Source organism: Cyanistes caeruleus, chromosome 1, assembly GCF_971803275.1.
Source record: "Cyanistes caeruleus chromosome 1, bCyaCae1.hap1.1, whole genome shotgun sequence".
In the NCBI taxonomy this organism is placed as follows: Eukaryota; Metazoa; Chordata; class Aves; order Passeriformes; family Paridae; genus Cyanistes; species Cyanistes caeruleus.
In genome coordinates this window covers 116,910,574-116,924,081 of record NC_141701.1, presented here as the reverse complement: position 1 = coordinate 116,924,081, position 13,508 = coordinate 116,910,574, and the positions used below count along the sequence as shown (strand labels likewise).

The 13,508-nt window shown below is 36.0% G+C and overlaps 1 protein-coding gene across 27 annotated transcripts in view; it reads right to left on the bottom strand.

Annotated features, from left to right (window-relative positions):
- The window catches only part of TBC1D5 (TBC1 domain family member 5), a 316,569-nt gene that overhangs the window by 181,797 nt on the left and 121,264 nt on the right, over positions 1 to 13,508 (bottom strand). For all 27 annotated transcript variants that reach the window (XM_086852156.1, XM_086852083.1, XM_086852111.1 and 24 more), the window contains one exon: positions 3,150 to 3,285. In XM_086852156.1, the coding sequence (XP_086708282.1) occupies positions 3,150 to 3,285 (136 nt within the window). The remainder of the gene's footprint in view (positions 1 to 3,149; positions 3,286 to 13,508) is intronic.

Below are 13,508 nucleotides of genomic sequence, written 5' to 3'. Positions count from 1 at the left end.
ATGTTATCTTAATAGATTTTTTTAAATGTTTTAAAGGGATAGAAGTTGAACAGGCTAATTCTGAATTTTTGAATTTGAACAGTTAAAGGCTAATTCTGAATTTTTTTTAAACTTGCAAACAAGCAGATTCTCATGGCTCATCATAACTCAAGATTCAAAGTTTATTGGTTACATAAAATCTGGAGAGCTACCAACACCCAGACCTTTCTCCAAATGACACTTACCTCATCTGTAATGATCTAATTTCATTTGTTCAGCTAGGTAACTGTCTCATGCCGAGCATCTGCAACATTAACCCTTGCAGCTGTTCCTAGTGAACCATGTCTTATTCTTCTCAGGCCACTTCTCCAAAATCTCAAGGATACTTTGAATTTTACATCTACTCTCCATTGTGTCAACAGTCCTGTACCAAATAAACCATGTTTTCTCCCTATTCCTTCACTGAAATTTTAATAAAAGCACTGAGTACTACTAGACTCAACATATTTCTGGAATCCTATCCAATATACCTTTTCAAGCTGACAGCAAGTGAACAAAAAAGTAGTTTTCCAAACAGCTACACTTAAGAGCAACCCATGTATTTTTGAGATTCCTTTAATTTTATGAAAACTGTGAGAGAATTTTATAACTCCAGCTGGACATGACATCTTCTGGTTCTCCATCAAGTTTTGGTATCAAGTGTACATGCTAAAATTACAATACTTCATGGAGATTAACAAATCTGCCTAGATCAGTAACTAAATATTTATTTTCACCACCCTTATCAGTGATGTGATTTTTTTTTAATCACCTCATCTCAGTGAAGACTTTTAACACTGTGCCTCCAAGGTAAGCAATCAGCCATGCTTCAAAAACACAATTCAGGTATCCTGATATTCTGCAATATTGCACAGAATGTCTCCAATGGACCACCACTCCGCCATATTTCTGTGATTCATGATACAAAAAAATTCAAGATTTCAGGTTTTTAAGATTTTACTGTTTTTCTCCCAGTTGATTCTGTATCACACCTGAAACTTGAGGTTGCATTGAAAAACCGTATCTTGAAGTACTTTTGTGAAGACATTGATGGACAGACTGCATGGACAGGAACAACTGTACACTTGGATGCCTAAAGAGCTAACACCAAACCACGCTTTATTTAAAATGAAACATTAAAACTTCAAAGACTTATTCTGGATATATAAAGTTTCAAATTAAAATGCACTATGTGTTTCACAGCAAAAAAGGCTATGAAGATGAAATGGATGCTTTATATAAAATATTTACATAGATAGAACATAAAAAATGTACCATAGTTGGTAACCTTTATGACTTGGGGAACCATGTATTTACATATCTTTATCCTCGCATGTGCGTATGTGTGTGTTGTGTATATATTTTTAACAGTTGACAGCTGTTTTAGAGCATACAGAGATGCCAAGCTGAATGAGGGTCTTGATTACTTCAAGATTAGCTATCTAAAGTTTCTATTCATTTTAAGTGTTGTTAGTGCGAAGAGTCATTAGTCACTTCCTTGTCTCATAGAACATCAGCATACATTTACATTGTTAATGAACATTTGGGGTAAATGAATTAATGGCACTTTTAAACATCAATTCAATCCTAATAACTTTGTATGTCATAGAAATGTTAAGGTTGGGATAAAAATGAGAAACCTTTTCAGTCAAGGTAACTAATCGCTTCTGGGCACAATAAAGGGTAAAATTAACTTACAGTGGTTTTTTAACAGGGTGAAAATTTTGCTTTTTCTTGAAACAGAGCTGAAAGAATTACCAATTTTTTAAAAAGAAAATAGAAATCAGAAGAAAATTTTCATCTTTTTCTTGACTGGGGAAGACTAGAAGCAAGCTGTTTTTCCTCTTGAAAATGGTTATTATTTTAGGTTATTGAAAAAAAATATTATTTTGAAGTTTCTAAAAATATGTACAAAATGCGTTTGGTTTATCAGGATAAAATGGCTCCATATCTTTAAGATGTCAAATATAATAGAAAAGAAACACTGACCTAGAAAAGCTATTCCATTTAATCGTCAGGTTTTAAAATACTTTCCCCATGATGTCCATTGTCATTTTCAAACATTAAAGAAGCTTTATAAACCAATGAAGAAACAGTGAAAAAATTAACTCAAAGGGACAATGAAGTTTTACCAATATATTTTGAAGCAGAACATCAGCTTCTTCTTAACTGAAGTAATAAACCTGACTGAGCAAAACTTGACATAGCTTTTTAATAAGCACTAGTAAACAGAGGATTTATAGACAAATACACCCACATAGAGTAGTTGATCTGGGTGAGGGACTTAGAAAATGTGACAAAGTTGTTTTAACTCTGTAATTTAAAATAAATTTTTTATTTTGCCCTCCTGGTACATGTGTTCAATGACTGGAAAATTACAGGTAGTTAAGGTGCCACTGTGTATAACTGAGTACTTGAGGAATGTTTTCATGACAAGGACGAGCTTTCTCATTAAGCTTATCACTTTCTTCGAACCAACTACACTGTCACTACTAGCAAATAAGCAAAAAGATGAGCAAAACAGACAGGCATTGCATTATCCAAGCAGTTTGTTCTCATTGTTCATTAGGGTCTTCCAAATACTGCATTTAACTAATTTGCTTCAGGCTCTACCTTTAGAACCTATTCATTCTATCTCAACTTTGAGATCTTTTTTTAAATTAGAACATAGGGGCTGAGTCAAACAAAAATCAGACTTTTTATTTGCATAATTTTGTCCAAAATAACATACTGAACTTTACTGCAGAATAAAAGAAAAAAAAAGAAAAGAGGAAAACAAACAAACAGAAAAGATCCCTAAACCCCTAAACCCAAAGCATTGTAAGAGTCCATGCTTGGGAAAGTAACATAAAATCATGCTGCATTTCAATATTCTTATGCTGAAGTCAGTGTTTAGTTTATGATTAAAAAAGGCTGACAGCGCATTAAACATTTGGCTAATGCTTCTGTCTGTAATTGAAAGTTGACTTTTCGTGGTTTTCATTAGTGTCAGAGTGTTCCTCACATACTCTGAAATGTTCTTTAAGTTGCCCTGTTCAACTTCATTGAATGAATTAAACAAATTATGACAGGTACAGTTATCATGACACACTTATATAAGGCATAAACTCAAAAAAAGTACAGAAACTCACCTTCGCCTGGCTTGCTCAAAAAACTCTGCAAGGGATCAATGCCTATCTCTTGTTCCTCTGTTTGCAAAGGATGACTGGTTTCAGACACAGAATGATACATATTGGCAGTAGTAAATTCCAGCTGATGAGTATTTATCTGGAGGAAAAAGCCCAGAGAAACAAACACTTCAGTATTGCTTTAATCACAGAAGCCAAGACCAAAAGTACCTAAAACCTCCCCTTATTTTGCAGGCATATCATCACCATTAGTTGTCTTATTAGCAGAACAATAGTGTTTCCACTTGAACATTGTAAATGTTTTATTATCTGGAGTCCAAAAGAATATTTATAGTACCTACAAATATCACACTGCAAGTAAAAGTCTAATTGTGGTTTTGACAGACTGTAAAAGATGGCAAGAGCCTCTTTCCTTCCTTTTTCTAGTTTTCCCTATCCATCTTTTAGTCTGATCCCAAAGAGACCTGATGCTAGTTCTTGGGCATGATGAAGATTATAGAGCAAAACTGAGGAAAGATCATCATCATCACTCTTCTGGACCCAAGACCTCTCATTGCAGAAAATCTTCATTTTAACCACTTCTTTTTCAGAAAGCATAGGTCAAGTGTAATGTAACAGCAACAGACACACAAAAAGAGAATGGATTAATACTGACTGGCATGATAGGTAAATTTGGTTTTATCAAGGTTTATATTAACTTTTGTCCTGGTTCTGGCTAGAACAGGGTTTTGCAGTTGTCGTCACTCGCCCCTAAAACAGGGCACCAATTTGATGGTGGTCACATGACTGACACCAGCATCAGTCCCTCATTATCTAAAATCTTCCCCTGATTGACGGTGGGCTTAAAAGATTAATGCTGAAGATGGTAGCAAGCATGAGCAGTTTATTAAAGCTTTCTACCTTTTCTCTGTTGCAATCCCACGAGAAGCAGCACCACACAATACAGACTCCTTCCTCTCACAGCACAACCTGCTAGCTCTTACAACAACACCTCTCTCCTCCTAACTCTTTATACCTTTTCTCTCACATGCATAACACCTGCATGCCCTTTCACTCTTCTGTGGTTGGTCAATACACCTCAGCATTCTTCTTCTTCTTCAATGCTGTTTACCTGTCTTATACAGCTGCAACTGATCGGGGCAAGACTGCAGTACTATCTCTGTTCTCTTACAATCCATTCTCCCACATGCAGTAGCCAGGAGGTGGCATGGCCAGGGCCCAGAGGTTATTCTATACTATGTCATGTCATTACCAGGGCAGGGAGAACAGAGTCTCTTCTTGGAAGAAAGGTTTTTTTCTGGTCAAGTAAGTGCGGCAGAGGGAGTGGTTAGGTAATGCCAGCTCTGAGCTGGAGGGAGAGGTTGGTTAAAATCTGTTGTTGGGGTTTCCTCAGTGAGTAAGAATGTTTCTTTTCTTGTCTTGTCTTTAGTATCCTTGCTGTTACTGTTAATTTTTCTTATTTCATTGCTATTTCCAATTAACTGCTTTTGTCTCAACTTGTGATCATTACCTTTTATGCCTCCAGTTCTCCTCTCCATCCTGCTGCAGGGAAGAGGGAGGGAAGGGGGGAGTCAGCAAGCAAGCTGTGTGCGGCATGCAACGGTTTCAGTGGCAAAACTCAACTGGAGAATAATATTCCTAAACCATGACAGCTTTCTAGAAAGATGATAAGGAAGCATTTTAAGAAACGTAATCAACTGGCTGTTGAACATTTACGAAGACATCTTCCAAAAGTGAAGGCCAAAAGGGAAGTAATAGCAGAACTGAAACCTTAGGAAGTAGGTGATGCGGATTCATGATCACAGGCTCCTGAATGGCACTCACATCACTATCAAGCAACTGAACAAGAACTGTGTTACAAGTTCATTTGAGAATGAACTAATTCTGGCTAATACTGGCTGCAGCAAATAAGAGGATGTCAATAAAAGGGTGAAAAGCAGAGGATGTTAGGATCAGCGCATAAGAAAGAGAAAAGACCTTTCCAGTGCATTAACAGTGCAAGAGTACATTTGTCAAGTCTGAATTTAGTCACCTGTACAGCAATTTATCAACTTGCCACACAAAAAAACCTAAGCCACCTAAACAGGTCTGATTTGCCCAAGCACACTAAGTAGCTACCTACAACTGCCAGATGAGTTTTAAATATCACTTACTTTAACTGCTTTGTTTACAAGCATCATAACTTTCTAACAGCAAGGAAATTATATTTAGAAAGAAATATAAAAAGAGATACAGGAAGAGGTATGCATCTACACTTTCAGGACTGGCATATTAATGAATTTAAAATCATTTCAATTACTCTTTTCCTTTGGTTCATAGGAGGTATGGCATTGACCATGTAGGCTTTATACCTTCAGTTTACTGTCAATAAATGAAGGGGAACTGGGATTCTTAAGGCCTTTTTAGAGTCTACACCTTCTTAATTTTCCTAGTAAGTTATGAGGGGAAAAAAAAACCAACCCCCAAAAAAACCTAGATAATAAACAAATCTAGTTGGACCACTATCAGGCAATTCCTTGAAACCAGTGCACCCAGGCTGTTCTCAACAGGCTGCTCTCTCAGCTGTATTCCCTGGGGGGAATTTATCCTTTATTTGCCCTGGCACCTGTGTTACTGTGGCCATGAAATGATCACACCATCTCTCAGTTCTGTTTAGCTAGAAGACAACATCTGAAGGTCTTGGGAACAAGGAGCCATTAACTGAGGGAAGGTAGGATTTACCACTTGGGCATTGGTACACCTTTATGTCAAATTATTACAATCATAAACTCATATGACAAAACACTCCACTAAAACACAAGAATTGCCTTGAACAACTCTGTACTAGGCTCAGCAAAATGAGCTATTAATGTATGTGTACCTCACATGTTCCCTATGTAATTTTAAAACTATAATAATGAAAATTGCATGAATGGTATGCTGAAGAAAAATATTAAAAAACTTGCTAGCCCCTTAAATAACATTTACCTGAGTCTTATGGCTATAAAAATATAAAGAGATGTTTATAAACACCTGATATCAATTATAAATAAAAGAAAAACTTAAAATAATTTATTTAAAGAAAGAAAACAAGACCCCCACCAACTTTGTGGAAAGTTGTGCTGCTTAAATTTAACTTTTTATTTTTATAGCACTTTGAAGATTTCTATACTGTCTGACCAAAGCAGAACCCTGAGTGTCTTTCAAACTCAGAACCAGGCAGAAAATGACCTTACCAGCCATTCTAGTTTTAGCAGCCACCACTTAATTCAGACACAGCATATTTCAGACTTACACTGCATCCATAACATGGTATCAAATTAGTCCTAGTAAGTTTGTTCTATGTCCTTCTCTTCTGTATCCACCTTCTTTTTCTAAAATACTCCCCAAATGCCATACCTTTACAATCTATATGAACCATAATTTACTTTACAGACTGTTAGAGCAGTTTTAAGCAGCTGAATAGATTTACTTTTGATATCCACACAGTGATTTAATCAGTTACTTGTGTTTGTTTATGGAAACATATGCTTAGAGTTAAAAAAAGTATCTTAGTCTTCACTCCTTAGTCCAAGCAATTTTCTTCACAGTTTTATACTTAAGTTCTTTTCTGCTCTTCTAACAAAGAGCAAAGGGAACTATTAAACAATTACAATTACACTTGGGATCTTACTCTGAGACAGATTAATTCTTCACAGGTTTGTGGTTGATTTGTAATGGCCTATAACATATTGTTCGTATTAAATAAGATGCACTTTAAAACCATTCTCAATGTGAAACAATAAAAATGTTATAAAACCCTGAAATTCAATTACTGAATTACAAGCCTTGATACTGGCTAGCCCTAACATCTCAGTGAAAGCTCCAAGTGACACTTGCACCTATTTGTACTTCTTTTTTAACCTCCAAAGTTGAAGGGCTAAGGAACTCAAACACCAGGCATGCTTCCCACAACTGGGAGTTCAACTGTTCTGTAATATACATGAGAAAATAATTAAGGCTATGTATGAAACATTTATCTAGTCAAGGAAATTAGGAGAAACATGAATCCACTCATGAGCCCAAGGAAACAGCAGACACAGAGACTCTTTGGCTACTGGCCTTAAGTACCACCAAGGACAGTGCCCCAGGTTTGCTCCTCACTGACCAACACATGTGGGGTTTATCCAGTCTGCCTTTCACTGAGGGCAGCTTGTCAGCACATCTGTTCTCAATGGAAACCAAAACTCCCTTGAGAGACAGCCTTACAGACTCCAACACAGAACTGCACCAGATGTTGAAAGGGTTCTGTGGAGATACCTGCTCACAGTACATCATCCCCTCTCCCATGACCTCCTCCATAATCCATAGGTGATAGAATAACAGCCTGTTTTCATTAGGAAAAACTTAACTGATGTTCACTGACATCAACCTAACTAAAAACCTCTTTCTACACACCAGAGATAAACTACTCGCTCCATTAGTCTGATTTATCACGCCCATTCTAACTCAGAGAACTTGCCTTTTTCTCACTGGGTACTTACACTTAGTGAGTACTTAGTACTTGGAAGTTGCCTGCCTCTTTTTTGATATGAGAAGGTTTATTCACCCAAGAGTTTACAAATATTTTGCCTTCCCTATTACCTACTCTAATGCATTATGTGATTTCTACCACCTTTAGCCATAAATCAGTCTTATATAATCATGCCTTCAATTAGCATTGCCATTTTTCCTGTATACAAACCTGTGAGTTTGGAATGCTTAAACAAAATTACATTTAAAACATTCAAAAAAAAACCCCACTTCTTCTCCAGACTGTCAGTGGCAATAGCCTCAATTCAGCCACACTTCATCTTCTATTAATATGTATAAGTCATATCTAGCTGGATAGAAATACAAGACAAAGATAAAAGTCTAACTGAGGTATGTTTCTATCATTAGCTGTACTACCAGTTAAGCACCTGTCACTTTTGAACCAGAGCTGGGCAAAACATTGCAAAAACATGTACACAGAACTGTACAAGGCAGAAGACTCATCTGTAATAAGATTATAATAAATTTTCATATAATAAATTGATTACAATTGATGTTCATTAAGAAGATGGAAAGTTCAAAATAAAAACAAAATTTCTTGCAATTTTTTAGCAGTGAGACTATTCACTACGAGCACAAGTGGTAAGATTACCCTAATCTCAAAAATGTTGATAAATCAGCATTTCATAAACGAAACACAGCACAGTTGAACATGAATACTGTACCTTATTTAATGTTATAAGATATTCACTAATGTCTTCACTTGCCACAGATGCTGAATAAAAATATTCAGTATTCAAACAAGCAGTTTATGGATGAAAAGCATTGTTTCAGAAGTAGTGACTAAATTAATTCAATTAAAAAAACCTAAACCCACCTAAAGTGTTTCCCTTAATCATCACTGCTCATATGGACCTTGAAAAATTATTTACTCAAATCAAAAAACACACCAAAACATATCAGAATTAATGTTTAAGAAGAGAAAAGTATTCATATTTTTTTGCAAAATTAGAAAATACAATCAGTTTCAGCAGAAGTATTTTGAAGGTGTAACTGAGTAGGGGATACAGAATTAGGCAAAGCTTTTACAACACCCATTTTCCCTCTCTTCCCTTCCCCCCAGGGTAAAATGTAAGGAGAGGAACTGCAGACTTGGGGAGGTACTCAGCATGAGGGCTGAAGGACTGCCCAAGTTGCAGCACTTGCTCCACTCTTGTTCCCTGACATCCACTTACTTTTAAACAATCAAGCAACAGAGCAAAACATTTTATGCTTGAAGAAATGAAAATGGGAACCCACTAACTCTGAGGACAAAGCTGAACAACACTGCTGAATCTTGGATACGCTAAAAATAAAAATCAGTTTCCATCAGTACCACTAAAGCTCTCTGAATATGACATTTCTGAAAACTACTGAAGCGTACCGAAGTATTTAAACAATACTTTGCCTTCATTCTATTAGACTGTATCAACCACCTTCTCCAAATTATCTTTGGGCCTTTATTTCATGTCATATCCAAAGTTTATCATTTTAATTACTTAAATTGATGACAAGTAGAGGAAATACTTGTTTAGCTAAGTGATAAATTAGCTGCCCTGTGAAGTCAAAGTGATTAAAACAACCTGACTAAAAGCAAGTGTCTGATGTGGTAATGGTCTTATGCATGTTTTGTTAAGTTTGACAGCATCATGTTATGAGGGTTCACAACTCTGCCCCTCATTTGTGGCTTATGAAGTAATCAAGCATGTTAGAACTCTAAAGTGAGGATTTTCCAGAATGTGAAAACATTTTAAAAAAATTAATCAATTTAAGAAATTAAATATTAGGAGAATAAACATGCATGGTGTTTATTTAAAGCAATGAAGCACAGATGTCTTCCAAATAATTTAGAAGCAGTCCCAGATCATAGGTTTTCTTACACTGGCCAAATGAAATTATTCGTCCTGAACTAGGAATTAAAAAAAACAAAAACCATGCTCACTAGAGGGCTGAGTAGAAGAGAGTCCTGAATATGAACTTTGGCAAATGAGGAAATGAGGACCATTTGATCTGTTTCAAACTGGATATTTTGCCAGGACACTCATTAATAGGTATTTTTGAAAAATTTGTTCTTACCTATAATATTGTCTGCTTTCCTCTTTGTTCTAGGAGTGATTTTTACTTAGGCCACAGAGACCATTTATCTCACAGCACTGTGATATTTTGCTCTCCATCACTTGAGCTCTTTACTACCACCATCTCTATTTAAATACAGAAGCTACTAGTCCCAGTGCCTCCAAGAGAAAAACCGCCAAAAAACTCCACCAACCCAAACAACCCTCCTACACACACAGAGCAACTCAAAACCAGCGAAGATTCCTACTCAGCCACTTCCACAGGTTGCCACCACCCACTGAAAAAACATGCCTAGGGAAGAACACTAAGTCAGAAGAAAAGTGCACAATTTGACAAACTTTGGATAGCATAAAGCAAGTCTGTTTTCTTTTATAAAATGTATCAGATTATGTATCATTAAAATAGAATGATGCAAACATAAAAAATGGTCTGACATGGTGGTGCAGATTAACATTAACATCAGCTAGGATCCAGAACAAAACAAACAAGATCATGCCACTGATGGACAGGTTAACAGCCAGCCAGTCTGATGGTCATGAAATGCAATTAATTTTGTCTCATTTAATAACATTTCCTGCATTTTAACTTCTGCCTGTCTGATCTCCAATACAAAAACAGAGTTACATTGGACTTTAAATAAGTTAATTAAGTATTAAAATCAATCATGTGAAAGTCTTAATATTTAATATTGTTAGATTGTATATCAAAGTGGTTTTATTATTTATTTACTCCAAACCTTTCCAGAATACTTCATGTGGCAACAGGGAGTCTGTATCTCACAAGATAAATGCATTTACAATGCCAAATAAATTATATATAAAAGCATTTGTCTTAATACATGTCATTCAATATTAAATATCACCCATTGGTACCACCCTGAAACCCTAATCCATTTTTACCAACCGCACATTTGTATTATTCAAATGTTGTCTATTAAATAGTTGTCTCGAGAGCCACACTAAAGGAATACATACCTAAGAACAATTATCATAGGAGCTTTAAAGCACTGTCTACAGTTTTAACCCTACAACTTTCATGTCTTACCAGTACTTAAACATGCAAAGTATAAGTTCAGTAGTGAATTAAAATGTCAGGGATAAGAAACAACACAAATAGCCTGGGACCATGGCAATGTATTCTCTTGGTAATTCACATGATAGTTGGAAAAAAAAAAAAAGGACAAAAGCTTTTTCTTAAATGAAAACTTAAAATTCTATTAATTTCAAAGATAGATAAGCATTTGTTAAAAGCAGGGAACAAGTTCACACATTTGCTGGTTTTCAGTTTTCTTGAGGTTATGTGATTCTGCAAGAAGCATGAGTTTGACTAAAGAAGAAAAACTTGAATAATGCAGAGAGGATCAAAAACCTTATGTCATGTTGGCCACTAAGTTTTATAGCCACAGCCCCCTCCTCCCTGGGTCAGCAATTTGCCGTGAATAGTGTAACCTGACATTTATGGCTAAACTTCTCTCTTCTGCACTGAAAATGGTGACAGTGAAAGTATAAAGGGCATCAACCATCTTAAATACCTGATACTATAGTTATGTGTTCAGTATAGTCTCACAAAAAAAAAAAAAACAACACAAAAAAAGCCCCAAAAAGACAAAATAGCCAGCCAAAGCAGGACTCCATTTTGCAGTTTGTATTTCCTACAAAACCCCCTCCAAATCCCACAGCCTTAACACAGACTATAGCTATTCTTAATGCAAACCTATGTGACAGATCCACAGTGAGGCTGTTAAGAGAAGACAACTTTGATCTAATATTGACTGCAAAAAAGAAATACCAGCAAACCGAAAAAGATCCAAAGTCAACAGCTAAATGTAGCCTGTGCCCTGAACATTCCTCCACCCACAGAAACTATGTTCAGCACCAGATGTGAAAATGTTATGTTGATGCATTTTCACATTTCTTCCTTTCAGCTGAAGTCTCAGACAGTGGTTCCCTGTAGTTAGAACAGTTGATTAATATGAGATGTGTAAATCCCTTCCCACTGTCTGATATGGGTCTGAGCTGAAATACTGTATCCATCTTCAGTCAGATAGCACAAGACAAAGACCAGCTGCTGCAGTCCAGAGAGAAGCAAGAAGACCTACTATGAGCATAGAAAATATAACCTATGACATAAAACAGAAAGAAACAATGTTTTGCCTTAGTGAAGGTGAAAGAGAAGAAGGAAAAATGCCATAAGAGTTCAAATCTTTACATCATTCAACTAAAAAGCTACTCCCTTTTCTCAGAGTGATCTAGAGGGAGTAAAAACCCTATTCATATTAGAAAGATTCAAACAACTGAAAACTCAAATGGAAGAAATTCTTTGTTTTAATTTAGAATATAATTTATCTACCTGGTTACAAACCAGTTCAACATAATTTAAATTAAAGCTTTGTTCTTCCAAATATGGTTAGGTTTACTGCTGTTTATGGTATGCTTTTAAGTATTTAAGAGTTTTACTTTCAGAAACACAGAGGCACCATGCTATGCTACACACTTTATGTTTTAGTAATACAAATGTAACTCAAAGGGCCAAAGAACGTCAAGACTGAAAGAAATCATCAAAACAGTGAACTGGAAAAAATGGCAGCTTAGCCTGCAGCCTTACCCAAAATGATAGTAACTAGCTTAGACACTAAAAGTGTATTAAATGAAGTAAGTTTCTAGGATATCACAGCTTTAAAGTAGTAAGCAATTAATCTTGGATTCAGCCTTTATTCTTTCACTATTTTTAGAAAACAGTTTCCTACAGGGGTTGACAGAATTTTTATAGAAACACCAGCATGTTCATGCATGCACAGAAGCATTTACATCAAATCTTTCTCTTCTAGTTTTTTCTTCTAGATATGCAGATGCTAAAGCAGCATGGTATCATGCTGAGGTACAAAGAAAGTTGGTGGAAACCTCATTTGCTAAGAATATGAGAATTTCATAGGCACTTTCAAAGGAGCAGAGAGAGGCAGAATTTCATACCATACAATGAAGTTTCTATATAACATGAAAAACTATAACCCATGTTCACCTATGTGATCCAATCCTGATGAGTGAATTCAAATCAGACTTACACAGGAAAACCTGAAATCTGATTCTTCTGCAGTGCAATGACTGCAGACTGCAAGGATTTTCCACTGCTTCTGCCAATAGGAGTAGTAGCTTATGTCTAGAAGTAATACTCAAAGGAAAAAAGGCTCAAAGTAGGGCTCCTCTCAGTAAAAAAATTGCTGAATTTTCTTCCCCTGATAGCTCTCTCTCACACCCAAAGGCTCAGTCTATGCAAGGCACAATATTTCTGTCATATATTGCCTGCTCATATAGCTTCTCTTCAGTCTTGCCACACCAGCAGTAACAAAAGCAGGATGCATGGGAACTCCTCTAAAGGCTCAATATTTTTGCACAATGCTTATTCATACCTAGGATGTAGTGAGTTTCAAACAGCAGTATGTAAATGAAATGAAATAAAATACCTCACGCAAAGGAAACCTCTAAGACTTGAAAATATAAGCTATAGATGAAACCTGCTAACTTAGCAGGTAACTGCATGAAGATATTACATCAAGATACCACTTCTGTTATGAGTAACATTTTATTCAGGGTTTTTGTGGCAGAATGTATCACTGTATTCCATGCTACTACAAAAGATGACAAGACAGGTTCTTCCTTTCACAGAAAGTTAACTCTGCTGCTCAATACATCCTGATGCACTGCTTTTGTTTCTGGTAGTCAGGAACTCTCAGTACTAATTCCTGACAAGGTTTGTAAT